This window comes from Uranotaenia lowii, chromosome 2 (genome assembly GCF_029784155.1).
Source record: "Uranotaenia lowii strain MFRU-FL chromosome 2, ASM2978415v1, whole genome shotgun sequence".
Taxonomy (NCBI): Eukaryota; Metazoa; Arthropoda; class Insecta; order Diptera; family Culicidae; genus Uranotaenia; species Uranotaenia lowii.
The window spans coordinates 405,728,852-405,740,881 of NC_073692.1; the positions used below are offsets into that span (position 1 = coordinate 405,728,852).

The 12,030-nt window shown below is 38.7% G+C and overlaps 1 protein-coding gene across 1 annotated transcript; it reads left to right on the top strand.

Annotated features, from left to right (window-relative positions):
• Nucleotides 1-7,734: 7,734 nt before the first annotated feature.
• LOC129748109 (cytochrome c oxidase subunit 5A, mitochondrial-like) lies at nucleotides 7,735-8,377 on the top strand. Its single transcript, XM_055742598.1, has one exon. It carries the CDS (start codon nucleotides 7,788-7,790, stop codon nucleotides 8,271-8,273), a length of 486 nt encoding a protein of 161 aa, XP_055598573.1. The 5' UTR covers nucleotides 7,735-7,787; the 3' UTR covers nucleotides 8,274-8,377.
• Nucleotides 8,378-12,030: the final 3,653 nt, after the last annotated feature.

A 12,030-nucleotide genomic window follows, 5' to 3' on the forward strand; every position in this document is an offset into this window, starting at 1 on the left:
TGACATTTCTGACATTTTTGACATTTTTGACATTTTTGACATTTTGACACTTTTGTCATTTTTGACATTTTTGACATTTTGGACATTTTTGACATTTTTGAAAATTTTGATATTTTTGACGTTTTTGACATTTTTGACTTTTTTGACATTTTTGACATTTTTGACATTTTCTACATTTTTTACATTTTTGACAGTTTTGACATTTTTGACATTTTTGACATTTTTGACATTTTTGACATTTTTGACATTTTTGACATTTTTGACATTTTTGACGTTTTTGACTTTTCTGAAATTTTTGAAATTTTTGGAATTTTTGAAATTTTTGAAATTTTTGAAATTTTTGAAATTTTTGAAATTTTTGAAATTTTTGAAATTTTTGAAATTTTTAAAATTTTTGAAATTTTTGAAATTTTTGAAATTTTTGAAATTTTGGACATTTTTTAAATTTTTGACATTTTGGACATATTTTAAATTTTTGAGATTTTTGAGATTTTTGACATTTTTGAAATTTTTAACATTTTTGACATTTTTGACCTTTTTGACATTTTTGACATTTTTGACATATTTGACATTTTTGTCATTTTTGACATTTTTGACATTTTTGTTATTTTTGACATTTTTGACATTTTAGCATTTTTGACATTTTTGACATGTTTAACATTTTTGACATTTTTGACATTTTTGAAATTTTAGGATTTTTGACATTTTTGACATTTTTGAAATTTTAGCATTTTTGACATTTTTGACATTTTTGACATTTTTGACAATTTTGACATTTTTGACATTTTTGACAATTTTGACAATTTCGATAATTTTTATAATTTTGACAATTTTGACAATTTTGACAATTTTGACAATTTTGACAACTTCGACCATTTTAGCAATTTTGACAATTTACAGTCACGAAGGACGCAAATAAATATTCTTTTTTTTTTATAAATTTCTTTATTTGAAACGGCTCATACCTTTAGGCTTTAAGGAGCCAAACTCGTTTTGTATTTTTACAATTTTTATGCTTAGTTTAACACTTGATTAGAAGAAAAAGGATAGAAAGGGAAATATGAAAATAAAAAGGATTATAGTCGAAGATCAATAGCTTTTAGAAAAAGATAAATTTCGAACATGTAGTCCAAATCTAGCACAGCTAGCACATCCCTCACTGGAACATTGGGTGGTTTTCCTCGGGCCCGAAGGGAGTCTATTAAATTCGTTCTGGTGACAAGATGGACCTCACACGACCAAACAATATGCTCGATGTCATGGTAACCTTGGCCGCAACTACACAAATTGCTGCCAGCAATGTCAAAACGGTAGAGTACCGCGTCTAAGGAATAACGATTGGACATAAGACGGGAAAATATGCGAATAAAATCCCGACTCAGGTCCAACCTATTAAACCAGGGTTTGAGGCTTACCTTTGGGATAATCGAGTGGAGCCACCGACCCAACTCATCCTCGTCCCATTTGCGCTGCCAGTTGACAAGAGAATTTCTCCTAACCAAGAAATAAAACTCGATGAAGACTATCTCACGCTGATACGTGTCACCCTCCGTCGCCCCCGCCTTTGCCAGAGAGTCTGCCTTCTCATTGCCCACTATGGAGCAATGCGAGGGAACCCAAACAAAGGTGAAAGAAAAGCGACGTCTTGTTAAAGCACTCAAAATATCCCGTATCTTCTCAAGGAAGTACGGTGAGTGCTTTCCCGGTCTTATTGAGCGGATTGCTTCAACAGAGCTGAGACTATCTGTTACGATATAGTAGTGTCCCACAGGCCGTGAAGCGATGGTGTCCAAAGCCCAGTGAATAGCAGCTAACTCCGCTATGTATACAGAACATGGTGACTGGAGATTATAAGAGGCCCTAGTTATTTCATTGAACACTCCAAATCCTGTTGATTCCTCGATTAGGGACCCATCGGTAAAGTACATTTTATCAGCATCGACGTGTCTATATTTAGCATCAAAAACTCTTGGAATCAATAGTGGACGATGTTGGACCGGGATTCCACGAATTTCCTGCTGCATAGACAAATCAAACTGGACAGAAGAATGGTCGTAGACTGGGTTACAAACACGAGTTGGAGAGTACGAAGAAGGATTTACCTGCATCGACATGAAGACATGGTATATAGACATATATCTAGATTGAAGATTTAGCTCAAGAAGCCTTTCAAAATTTACAATCACCAATGGGTTCATGACCTCACACCTGATGAGGAACCGAAGTGATAGTAAATTGAATCGATCTTTAAGAGGGAGAATGCCTGCCAAAACTTCAAGACTCATGTTATGCGTTGAGGGCATACAGCCCAGAGCGATGCGGAGACAACGATATTGGATACGCTCGAGTTTTATGAGATGAGTTTTGGCAGCTGACTGGAAACAGAAACTACCATATTCCATAACTGAGAGAATCGTAGTTCGATACAATTTTAAAAGATCTTCTGGATGGGCTCCCCACCAGGTGCCAGTGATTGATCGGAGAAAATTGATTCTTTGTTGGCATTTTCCTTTCAGATACTCAATATGGGATCTCCAGGTGCACTTGGAATCAAACCAAACCCCAAGATACTTAAAACACCTCGATTGAGTGATCGTTCTGCCTAGGAGTTGAAGCTTAGGTTGAGCAGGTCTACGTTTCTTAGAGAAAACAACCATCTCCGTTTTCTGTGGAGAAAACTCAATCCCAAGCCCCAAAGCCCAAGTTGACAATCTGTCTAAGGTATCTTGTAAAGGTCTGTGCAAATGATACTCAGTAGATCCTGTGACAGACACTACACCGTCATCTGCAAGTTGTCTTAGAGTGCAGCCTTCAGAAAGACAACTGTCGATGTCACTTACGTAAAAGTTGTACAAAAGTGGACTCAAACATGAACCTTGCGGGAGACCCATGTAAGAGGTCCTTCTAATTGAAATGTCTCCGTGAGCAAAGTTCAGATGTTTCTCACAAAGTAAGCTGTATAAGATGTTGTTCAAAAGAGGAGGCAGACCCCGGGAGTGCAACTTGTCTGACAACACTTCTATTGAGACTGCATCAAAAGCTCCCTTTATGTCTAGAAACACTGAAGCCATTTGCTCACGTTTTGCGTACGCCATTTGTATCTCTGAAGACAGCAAAGCAAGACAATCGTTTGTCCCTTTGCCCCTGCGAAACCCAAATTGAGTAGCTGAAAGGAGACCATTTGTTTCCACCCATTTATCCAATCGGAACAAAATCATTTTCTCCATCAATTTTCGTATGCAAGACAACATCGCTATTGGACGGTACGAATTAAAATCGGACGCAGGTTTCCCAGGCTTTTGGATAGCAATAACTCTCACTTGTCTCCAATCTTCGGGAACGATGTTGTGTTCTAAGAATAGATTAAATAAATTCAACAAGCGAAATTTGGCGGCATCAGGAAGGTTTTTCAACAGGTTGAATTTTATTTTATCAACTCCCGGAGCTGAATTGTTACAAGATAGGAGAGCAAGTGAGAATTCCATCATTGAAAAGCTGGAATCTAGATCGCATCTGTTAGGAGACACTCTTCGAATGATATTTTGCACAGGTGACGAATCTGGACAGATTTTCCGTGCGAAATTGAAAATCCATTTATGCGAATGTTCTTCACTTTCGTTCGTGGAAGAACGATTACGCATGCTTCGTGCCACATTCCACAAAGTGCTTAAGGATGTTTCCCGCGATAAACCTCCCACAAAATTACGCCAATGCGCACGTTTTTTCCCCTTTATCAGATTTTTAAATTGCTGCTCAAGAGCAAAATACGCGTTGAAGTTATCCAGGGTTCCGTGTTTCCGAAAAACTTTAAAAGCATTCGATTTGTCCACGTAAAGTTTAGTACACTGACTGTCCCACCATGGATTGGGAGGCCTTCGACGAACGGTTGTATATGGGATGGGTTTCGTTTGAGATTGAACTGCACTATCATGAATTAAGCGGGCAAGAAAGTAATATTCCTCCAACGGAGGTAAGACATCCACAGAATTGATGGATGAAATAACTGCGTCCGAATACTTTTTCCAGTCGATGTGTCTTGTGAGGTCATATGCCGTCGTATTTGTTGAATTTGAAGTGTTGACTCCATTGGTGATTGTTATTTTGATTGGCAGATGATCACTACCATTGGGATCAGAAATTACCTTCCACTGGCAATCCAATGATAGTGAATTTGAGCAGAGTGAGAGGTCAATTGCGCTTTGTCTTGCAGGAGGTTTAGGTACTCGTGTTTTGTCACCCGTGTTCAAAATTGTTAAATTGAAACTGTCACAAATGTCATAGATAAGAGTAGAACGACTATCGTCAAATTGTTCTCCCCAGACAGTTCCATGTGAATTGAAATCACCCAGGATCAACCTTGGCTCAGGCAAAACTGAACACAGGTCCTCTAGGTGACTTCGATTCACTGCAACTCTCTGAGGCCAGTACAAACTGACAACACATATGTCCTTACCTCTTATAGTAGTATGACATGCAACAGCTTCAATTCCGCCTGATAAAGGAACGTGAATTCTATAAAAGGGGTGGCGCTTATTGATCCCTAAAAGCACCCCTCCATAAGAATCATCACGATCCAGACGGATAACACTGAAATCGTGGAATGAGACGTTAGATTGTGAAGAAAGCCATGCTTCAGACAACGCAAAAATATCGCAATTAATTTGATGAAGAAGAAATTTGAACGGGTCCAGTTTAGGGATTAAACTACGACAATTCCACTGTAACACAGTGATATCTCCGACCTCTGGGCTTAAATTAGCCATCGAGAGAGATAAACACTGAAAGAAGGGGCCAAGTTTGCATCAGTTGCTTTAAAAATGTCTTTATAACAGGTAGCATCGAGGTTACAATGCTCCTGATTGATTCCGTTGCGTTAAAAAACGTGAAAACACCATTCAAAATGTCAGACAACTTGAACAGTCCCGATTGAGCAGTTGGTTCTGACAAAGCGATTTTAGATTTTGGGGTGTTAGAAGTCTCCGGTACTTCTGGTTTATTCTGGGGTGCAAAACTCATGGTGAATCCAGGAGGGACAGGTTTTTCTTTACCAGAAGATGATGGTTTTTGTCCTACTCTAATTGGGGAGCTAGCTGTTGGGATTTTTCGTGGAACTCTGGGGGACTTAGGGGCAGGTTTTAAACGTTTCCGGGAATTTGCGACGAAAATAACCGGATGATCTTGATCGCTGGAATCCGTATCTTCACTGTCAACTGGCAGCACAGAAAAAATATTACTAGAATGCGACTGGACCGAAGGCGCCGCGCTCTTCAAAATGGCGGCATAAGACCGCTTCGACCGTTCTTTCAAAGAGCGCTTTTGACTATCCCAGCGACTCTTGAATGCCTCGCACGAGGAAATTTAATGGGGTGAGCCCCCGCAATAGACACATTTCTGCTCTATTGCTGAGCACGCTCCTTCCCCATGAACCTCCCCGCACTTGGGGCAGCGCTTCTTGTTGCAACAATGGGAAGCTGTATGCCCCAACTTAATGCAATTTTTGCATTCCATTGGCCGAGGCACAAAGAGCCGCACAGGAAGCCTCAAAACTCCGTCAATCAAGACGTAGTGAGGGAGGGCGGTACCTGCAAAGGTAACACGAAATGAGGCTGAAGGAGAGTACTTTTTATCTCCATTAACGACGGTGGTAGTTCTGAGTTGGCGACAATCCAAGATTTCAACCGAAGTTGAATCAAGGCTCTTGAACTTACCAACGCCGTTCGATTTAATGTACTCCTCCTTGAGACTCATTTCTGTGATCACGCCCTCGATCTCTACGTCTCGAGACGGGATGTAAACTTGATACTCTAAATTTATGAAATTGCTGGTAGCAATTTCATTTGCAGCCTTCAGGTTGCCCACAACAACGCGCAGTTTGTTTGTACGCACCTTGGTCACACTAGTTACGGAGGGCCACCTCGCCAGATCTTTTAGGATCTGAACCACATTCAAACTTTTACCGTTCTTTTTGGGCCGGATAAAAACCACCCACGGGCCAGAGAAAGTTGAGCTCTCTGCATATCTTCGGAGCCGGGTTGTTCTACTCTCAACCGCGGAAGATGAAGAATCGTTCTCCATCTGAGAACAATTAGCATTTGAGGGACCCGCAAAAACCGAATCCTCCAAATACTCCTCATCCTCATAGGAGATATTCTCGTCATCCTCAGTTAAGGGGTTTAACCCCCCGCCTTCGCTCATATTTATTCACACGAACACGAATGTCCAGTGTTAAAAATATGAACGAAGCAATGATCAAAAAAAAATTTAGGGAAAAAAAGTAAGAAGAAAAAGAGAAAAAAGAATAAAAAAGACTTACAATTTTTTAATGCACTTCGTTCTAAGCAAATTTTTGTTCAGTGTTGGTTTTGTTGTCACCAACCACGTGGTGCTTTGTTGATAGCAGCTGGCCTTGACGATGAGACGACAACAAACGCTTTTCGTCTTTAAACCTCGTTGATTGAAGATGGCCCTGACTTGGATCTGTCACGTCAACGAGCAGCGGGAATGACCAATGTATCCGTTACCGGACACGGCAATCCAAACCGGATCCGTCCGATAACCGCCACGGAATTAAAACCCCAATCTGGGGGACACAATTCGCTCTCCTCTGCTGATGATCTGCCTGGTGCTGATGGTGAATGCAGGCACAAATCAGCTCCTGATGCTCCTGTGCAGGTGTCGGAACCACACACTAGCCGCTGGCGGGGCTAAAGAGACTCCGCTACTGGCTGAATCCGGCAATTGGCGACCGAATCAGCAGAATCCAGATCACAACTCGTGAAAACTTTTCACTTTAAAGCGGTACAAGCACTCGATACGGTTGAAAAATAAAACGCATCCACACTTGCTGAGCGATGGGGATGGAATCAATAAATATTCTTGAAATGTTTTCAAATGTTTGAAATGTTTTTAAAAGTGTGTAAAAACATATGGAATATTTAGACAATTGTCATTGCTTCGTAATGATATTCAAATGTATTTTTTTCTTAAAATATCTACAAACAGCCAAAACTTGGTTTGTAATAAAATCGCATAAAATTTCAAAGCCTCGGATCCCTCAAATTGATAGTGTTGGCACAAGCATATAGAAGAAAAACTCTTGAAAACGATCCTTGGAATAATTTTTTATCCTAGGGTGGACTCTTCGACTGCACACTCTGTAAAATATGGGTAAAGTGTTATGCCTTCAAGTGGAGACTTCAGCATCTAAAATGAGTCAGCCGACCCTTTTAGTCTGTTTGCCGAGGGAAAATATGAATATTTTTCCTTCTCGTGCTCTCTATCCTGATTATGAGCTTTTGATTGGGAATTCGTTCCCCATTTCGAAGAAGTGTGCCGGAGACGTCTTGTGGAATTCCAATTCACGCCTCATCGCGGTTTGAGTCCGATTGGGTTTCAAAGTGAGAAAGCTTGGGATGAGAAGAAGCTGCAGGAAAAAAAAAACTGCTATGAAAATTGGCTGAAACCGTCAGAACTAGACCCTGAACTGAAACTTGAACAAATCTACGGAATCTGATTGCGGAAATTGTGGGGGATGAATTTCAAATCAGTGTCTGATGAATCAGATTTGAAAGTTTTATTACAATCGTTTCTAGATTGGTTTGGTGGGCGGAAATGATGGTATTTCAGTTTTTTTTTAAATTTTATGGCCGTTTTAGGATTCTATGGAAAATGTGTTATTTTCAACTGTACCCGAACTCATATTAAAATTCTGCCCTACCCCAGTAGCCACTGACTTTTAAGCTGCCAATCAAATTGAATCAACCTTCAAATTGTGAAAATCTGTCAAGATGTTCCGACTGCTGCCCATTGCGAATCTCCTGCGAGGTGCTTCCAAATTTCCTCCGGTGGTACGATCCGGTGCGGTTCCTGGTCCCGGAAACATCGTGGGAGCTATTCGTCAATCTCATGGCTGTGACGAGGACCCTGCAGAGTTTGATGCTCGCTACGAGGCGTACTTCAATCGACCGGATATCGATGGCTGGGAGATACGCAAAGCGATGACCGATCTGCTGGGAATGGATCTGGTTCCGGAACCGAAAATCATTGTGGCCGCACTTAAAGCATGCCGTCGGGTGAACGATTACGCGCTGACCACCCGGTTTTTGGAGGCCGTCAAGGATCGTTGTGGAGATCAGGCAGGAACGCTTTATCCGTATTTGGTAGGAGAAATTACGCCGACTTTGTGCGAGCTAGGCATTAGCCTACCGGAAGAGATGGGCTACCACAAGCCGGAACTGTGGATGAAGACGATACTGGAAACTGAACCGTTTTAGGATTTTTTTTTCTGTCATCTTAAAATTTGTTGAAAGAAACCAATAGAATAGAATTTGAATTATTAGAAAAAATAAATAAAATCATTTGATTTTTGAATTTCAAATTTATGGCCCATTTATTGGTATTTGAAGATTTGTTGTGGTTCGTTGTATTTTAACACTTTTTGATGCTCTCTTCTCTCTCTCGTCTTTCGTCTTTCGTCTTTCGTCTTTCGTCTTTCGTCTTTCGTCTTTCGTCTTTCGTCTTTCGTCTTTCGTCTTTCGTCTTTCGTCTTTCGTCTTTCGTCTTTCGTCTTTCGTCTTTCGTCTTTCGTCTTTCGTCTTTCGTCTTTCGTCTTTCGTCTTTCGTCTTTCGTCTTTCGTCTGTCTTCTGTCTTCTGTCTTCTGTCTTCTGTCTTCTGTCTTCTGTCTTCTGTCTTCTGTCTTCTGTTTTCTGTTTTCTGTCTTCTGTCTTCTGTCTTCTGTCTTCTGTCTTCTGTCTTCTGTCTTCAGAAAAAAATGATCCTTTAAACATCAATGAAAGAATTTGATTCGACGATCAAAACGATCAAAAAGCAAATTGACCAGAAAATCTTGCGATTCCTTCGTCCCCCGGGGGGCGAAAATCCTTCTCATTCAATCCGCATCCGTTGTACCTCCAAATCACTTCCTTTAAGCCATTCTTTCCCCACGAACAGCTAGGGCTTATCTTGGGTTGCTCGCTAAAATTTTGCCGCTTGACTGAAAGAAAGCTCAGCCAAAATCCAGCCGATTGACCTCCAGGGATTTTCCCCGGGACCGTTTTCAATCCGGACCACTTTTTCATATGAACAAACATATGTACATCTTCGTTGGCATTCGGTCGGAAATTTTTTGAATGAATTGATTATATGTATGTATGGCCAGATTGTTAGGCCTCTGGCATTTGATATTGGCGGGAATTCTTTTCAAAAACAGTTTGCGTATCATTCGCATCCCAGAACGAATTTGATGTGAGTTTCTCCGCGTTATGGTTGATGTTTTGTGTTTGAGAATACAAGCGATTAAGCAGCTTTATTTTTGGTTTCTTGAAAATGAGATGGCTCGCATATTTGCTCGAATTTTCAACGTTTAAGAAATTTGGGACAAAAAAGGTTTGGCTGCATTTTTCAGTGAAAATTTTTTTCTTCAAATATTACCAAAATGAAGGAATGGAAAATGTTTTGATTTAAAACTGACCAGGAGCTGTATTTTATTGAAAACCATTCAAATAAAAATTTTGAAGAATTCTGGAATCATAAGATTTGTTGGAAACTAGAAGGATACTGCCTGTCAGATAATTTTAACTTCCACCAATAGCGATGCTTTCTCATTAGTTTTAATTATCTCTTAAAAAGCTGCCGTACGATACGGAACCTTAAAAGCGAGAAGTTCAATTTTCCTTCGAATACTCATGCCAAGAGGATGTGAATTGGCTTTCCATTAATTGTTGCTGCCAATTTTCAACACTCTATCAATAATGGGCCCCGAAAAAAGAGGAGGGGGCGTGAAAAATTCAATTAATACAAAGTCCAGGTCATTCGGTTGAAAGTCTGGAAGAAATTAATTCAAAGCCAGTCAAATTGGACCTTCTCCTTCTGAGGAAGGAGAGCGAACAATAGATATTGTATCTAAGTATAAGCACCAACACTGGCTGAAACTTCCGGACAGAAAATTTCAATTAGTTGGTTTATGTTTACGTTCGTAGTTTCCTCAAGTAATGAGGTAAATTAGATTGCATCAAGTTTAGTTTTGTCGAATAAAATTGGCTTATTTCGGCAAAGATATTGGAATTAGCTCATAAGAAATTCTCAAAAAAGTGATGAAAATTTTAATTTGAATCGTTTCAGTTCAGACGTTTCATCGTTTTGTCATTTTTGTCATTTTTGTCATTTTTGTCATTTTTGTCATTTTTGTCATTTTTGTCATTTTTGTCATTTTTGTCATTTTTGTCATTTTTGTCATTTTTGTCATTTTTGTCATTTTTGTCATTTTTGTCATTTTTGTCATATTTGTCATTTTTGTCATTTTTGTCATTTTTGTCATTTTTGTCATTTTTGTCATTTTTGTCATTTTTGTCATTTTTGTCATTTTTGTCATTTTTGTCATTTTTGTCATTTTTGTCATTTTTGTCATTTTTGTCATTTTTGTCATTTTTGTCATTTTTGTCATTTTTGTCATTTTTGTCATTTTTGTCATTTTTGTCATTTTTGTCATTTTTGTCATTTTTGTCATTTTTGTTATTTTTGTCATTTTTGTCATTTTTGTCATTTTTGTCATTTTTGTCATTTTTGTCATTTTTGTCATTTTTGTCATTTTTGTCATTTTTGTCATTTTTGTCATTTTTGTCATTTTTGTCATTTTTGTCATTTTTGTCATTTTTGTCATTTTTGTCATTTTTGTCATTTTTGTCATTTTTGTCATTTTTGTCATTTTTGTCATTTTTGTCATTTTTGTCATTTTTGTCATTTTTGTCATTTTTGTCATTTTTGTCATTTTTGTCATTTTTGTTATTTTTGTCATTTTTGCTCTTTTGCTCTTTTGCTCTTTTGCTCTTTTGCTCTTTTGCTCTTTTGCTCTTTTGCTCTTTTGCTCTTTTGCTCTTTTGCTCTTTTGCTCTTTTGCTCTTTTGCTCTTTTGCTCTTTTGCTCTTTTGCTCTTTTGCTCTTTTGCTCTTTTGCTCTTTTGCTCTTTTGCTCTTTTGCTCTTTTGCTCTTTTGCTCTTTTGCTCTTTTGCTCTTTTGCTCTTTTGCTCTTTTGCTCTTTTGCTCTTTTGCTCTTTTGCTCTTTTGCTCTTTTGCTCTTTTGCTCTTTTGCTCTTTTGCTCTTTTGCTCTTTTGCTCTTTTGCTCTTTTGCTCTTTTGCTCTTTTGCTCTTTTGCTCTTTTGCTCTTTTGCTCTTTTGCTCTTTTGCTCTTTTGCTCTTTTGCTCTTTTGCTCTTTTGCTCTTTTGCTCTTTTGCTCTTTTGCTCTTTTGCTCTTTTGCTCTTTTGCTCTTTTGCTCTTTTGCTCTTTTGCTCTTTTGCTCTTTTGCTCTTTTGCTCTTTTGCTCTTTTGCTCTTTTGCTCTTTTGCTCTTTTGCTCTTTTGCTCTTTTGCTCTTTTGCTCTTTTGCTCTTTTGCTCTTTTGCTCTTTTGCTCTTTTGCTCTTTTGCTCTTTTGCTCTTTTGCTCTTTTGCTCTTTTGCTCTTTTGCTCTTTTGCTCTTTTGCTCTTTTGCTCTTTTGCTCTTTTGCTCTTTTGCTCTTTTGCTCTTTTGCTCTTTTGCTCTTTTGCTCTTTTGCTCTTTTGCTCTTTTGCTCTTTTGCTCTTTTGCTCTTTTGCTCTTTTGCTCTTTTGCTCTTTTGCTCTTTTGCTCTTTTGCTCTTTTGCTCTTTTGCTCTTTTGCTCTTTTGCTCTTTTGCTCTTTTGCTCTTTTGCTCTTTTGCTCTTTTGCTCTTTTGCTCTTTTGCTCTTTTGCTCTTTTGCTCTTTTGCTCTTTTGCTCTTTTGCTCTTTTGCTCTTTTGCTCTTTTGCTCTTTTGCTCTTTTGCTCTTTTGCTCTTTTGCTCTTTTGCTCTTTTGCTCTTTTGCTCTTTTGCTCTTTTGCTCTTTTGCTCTTTTGCTCTTTTGCTCTTTTGCTCTTTTGCTCTTTTGCTCTTTTGCTCTTTTGCTCTTTTGCTCTTTTGCTCTTTTGCTCTTTTGCTCTTTTGCTCTTTTGCTCTTTTGCTCTTTTGCTCTTTTGCTCTTTTGCTCTCTTGTTCTTTTGTTCTTTTGTTCTTTTG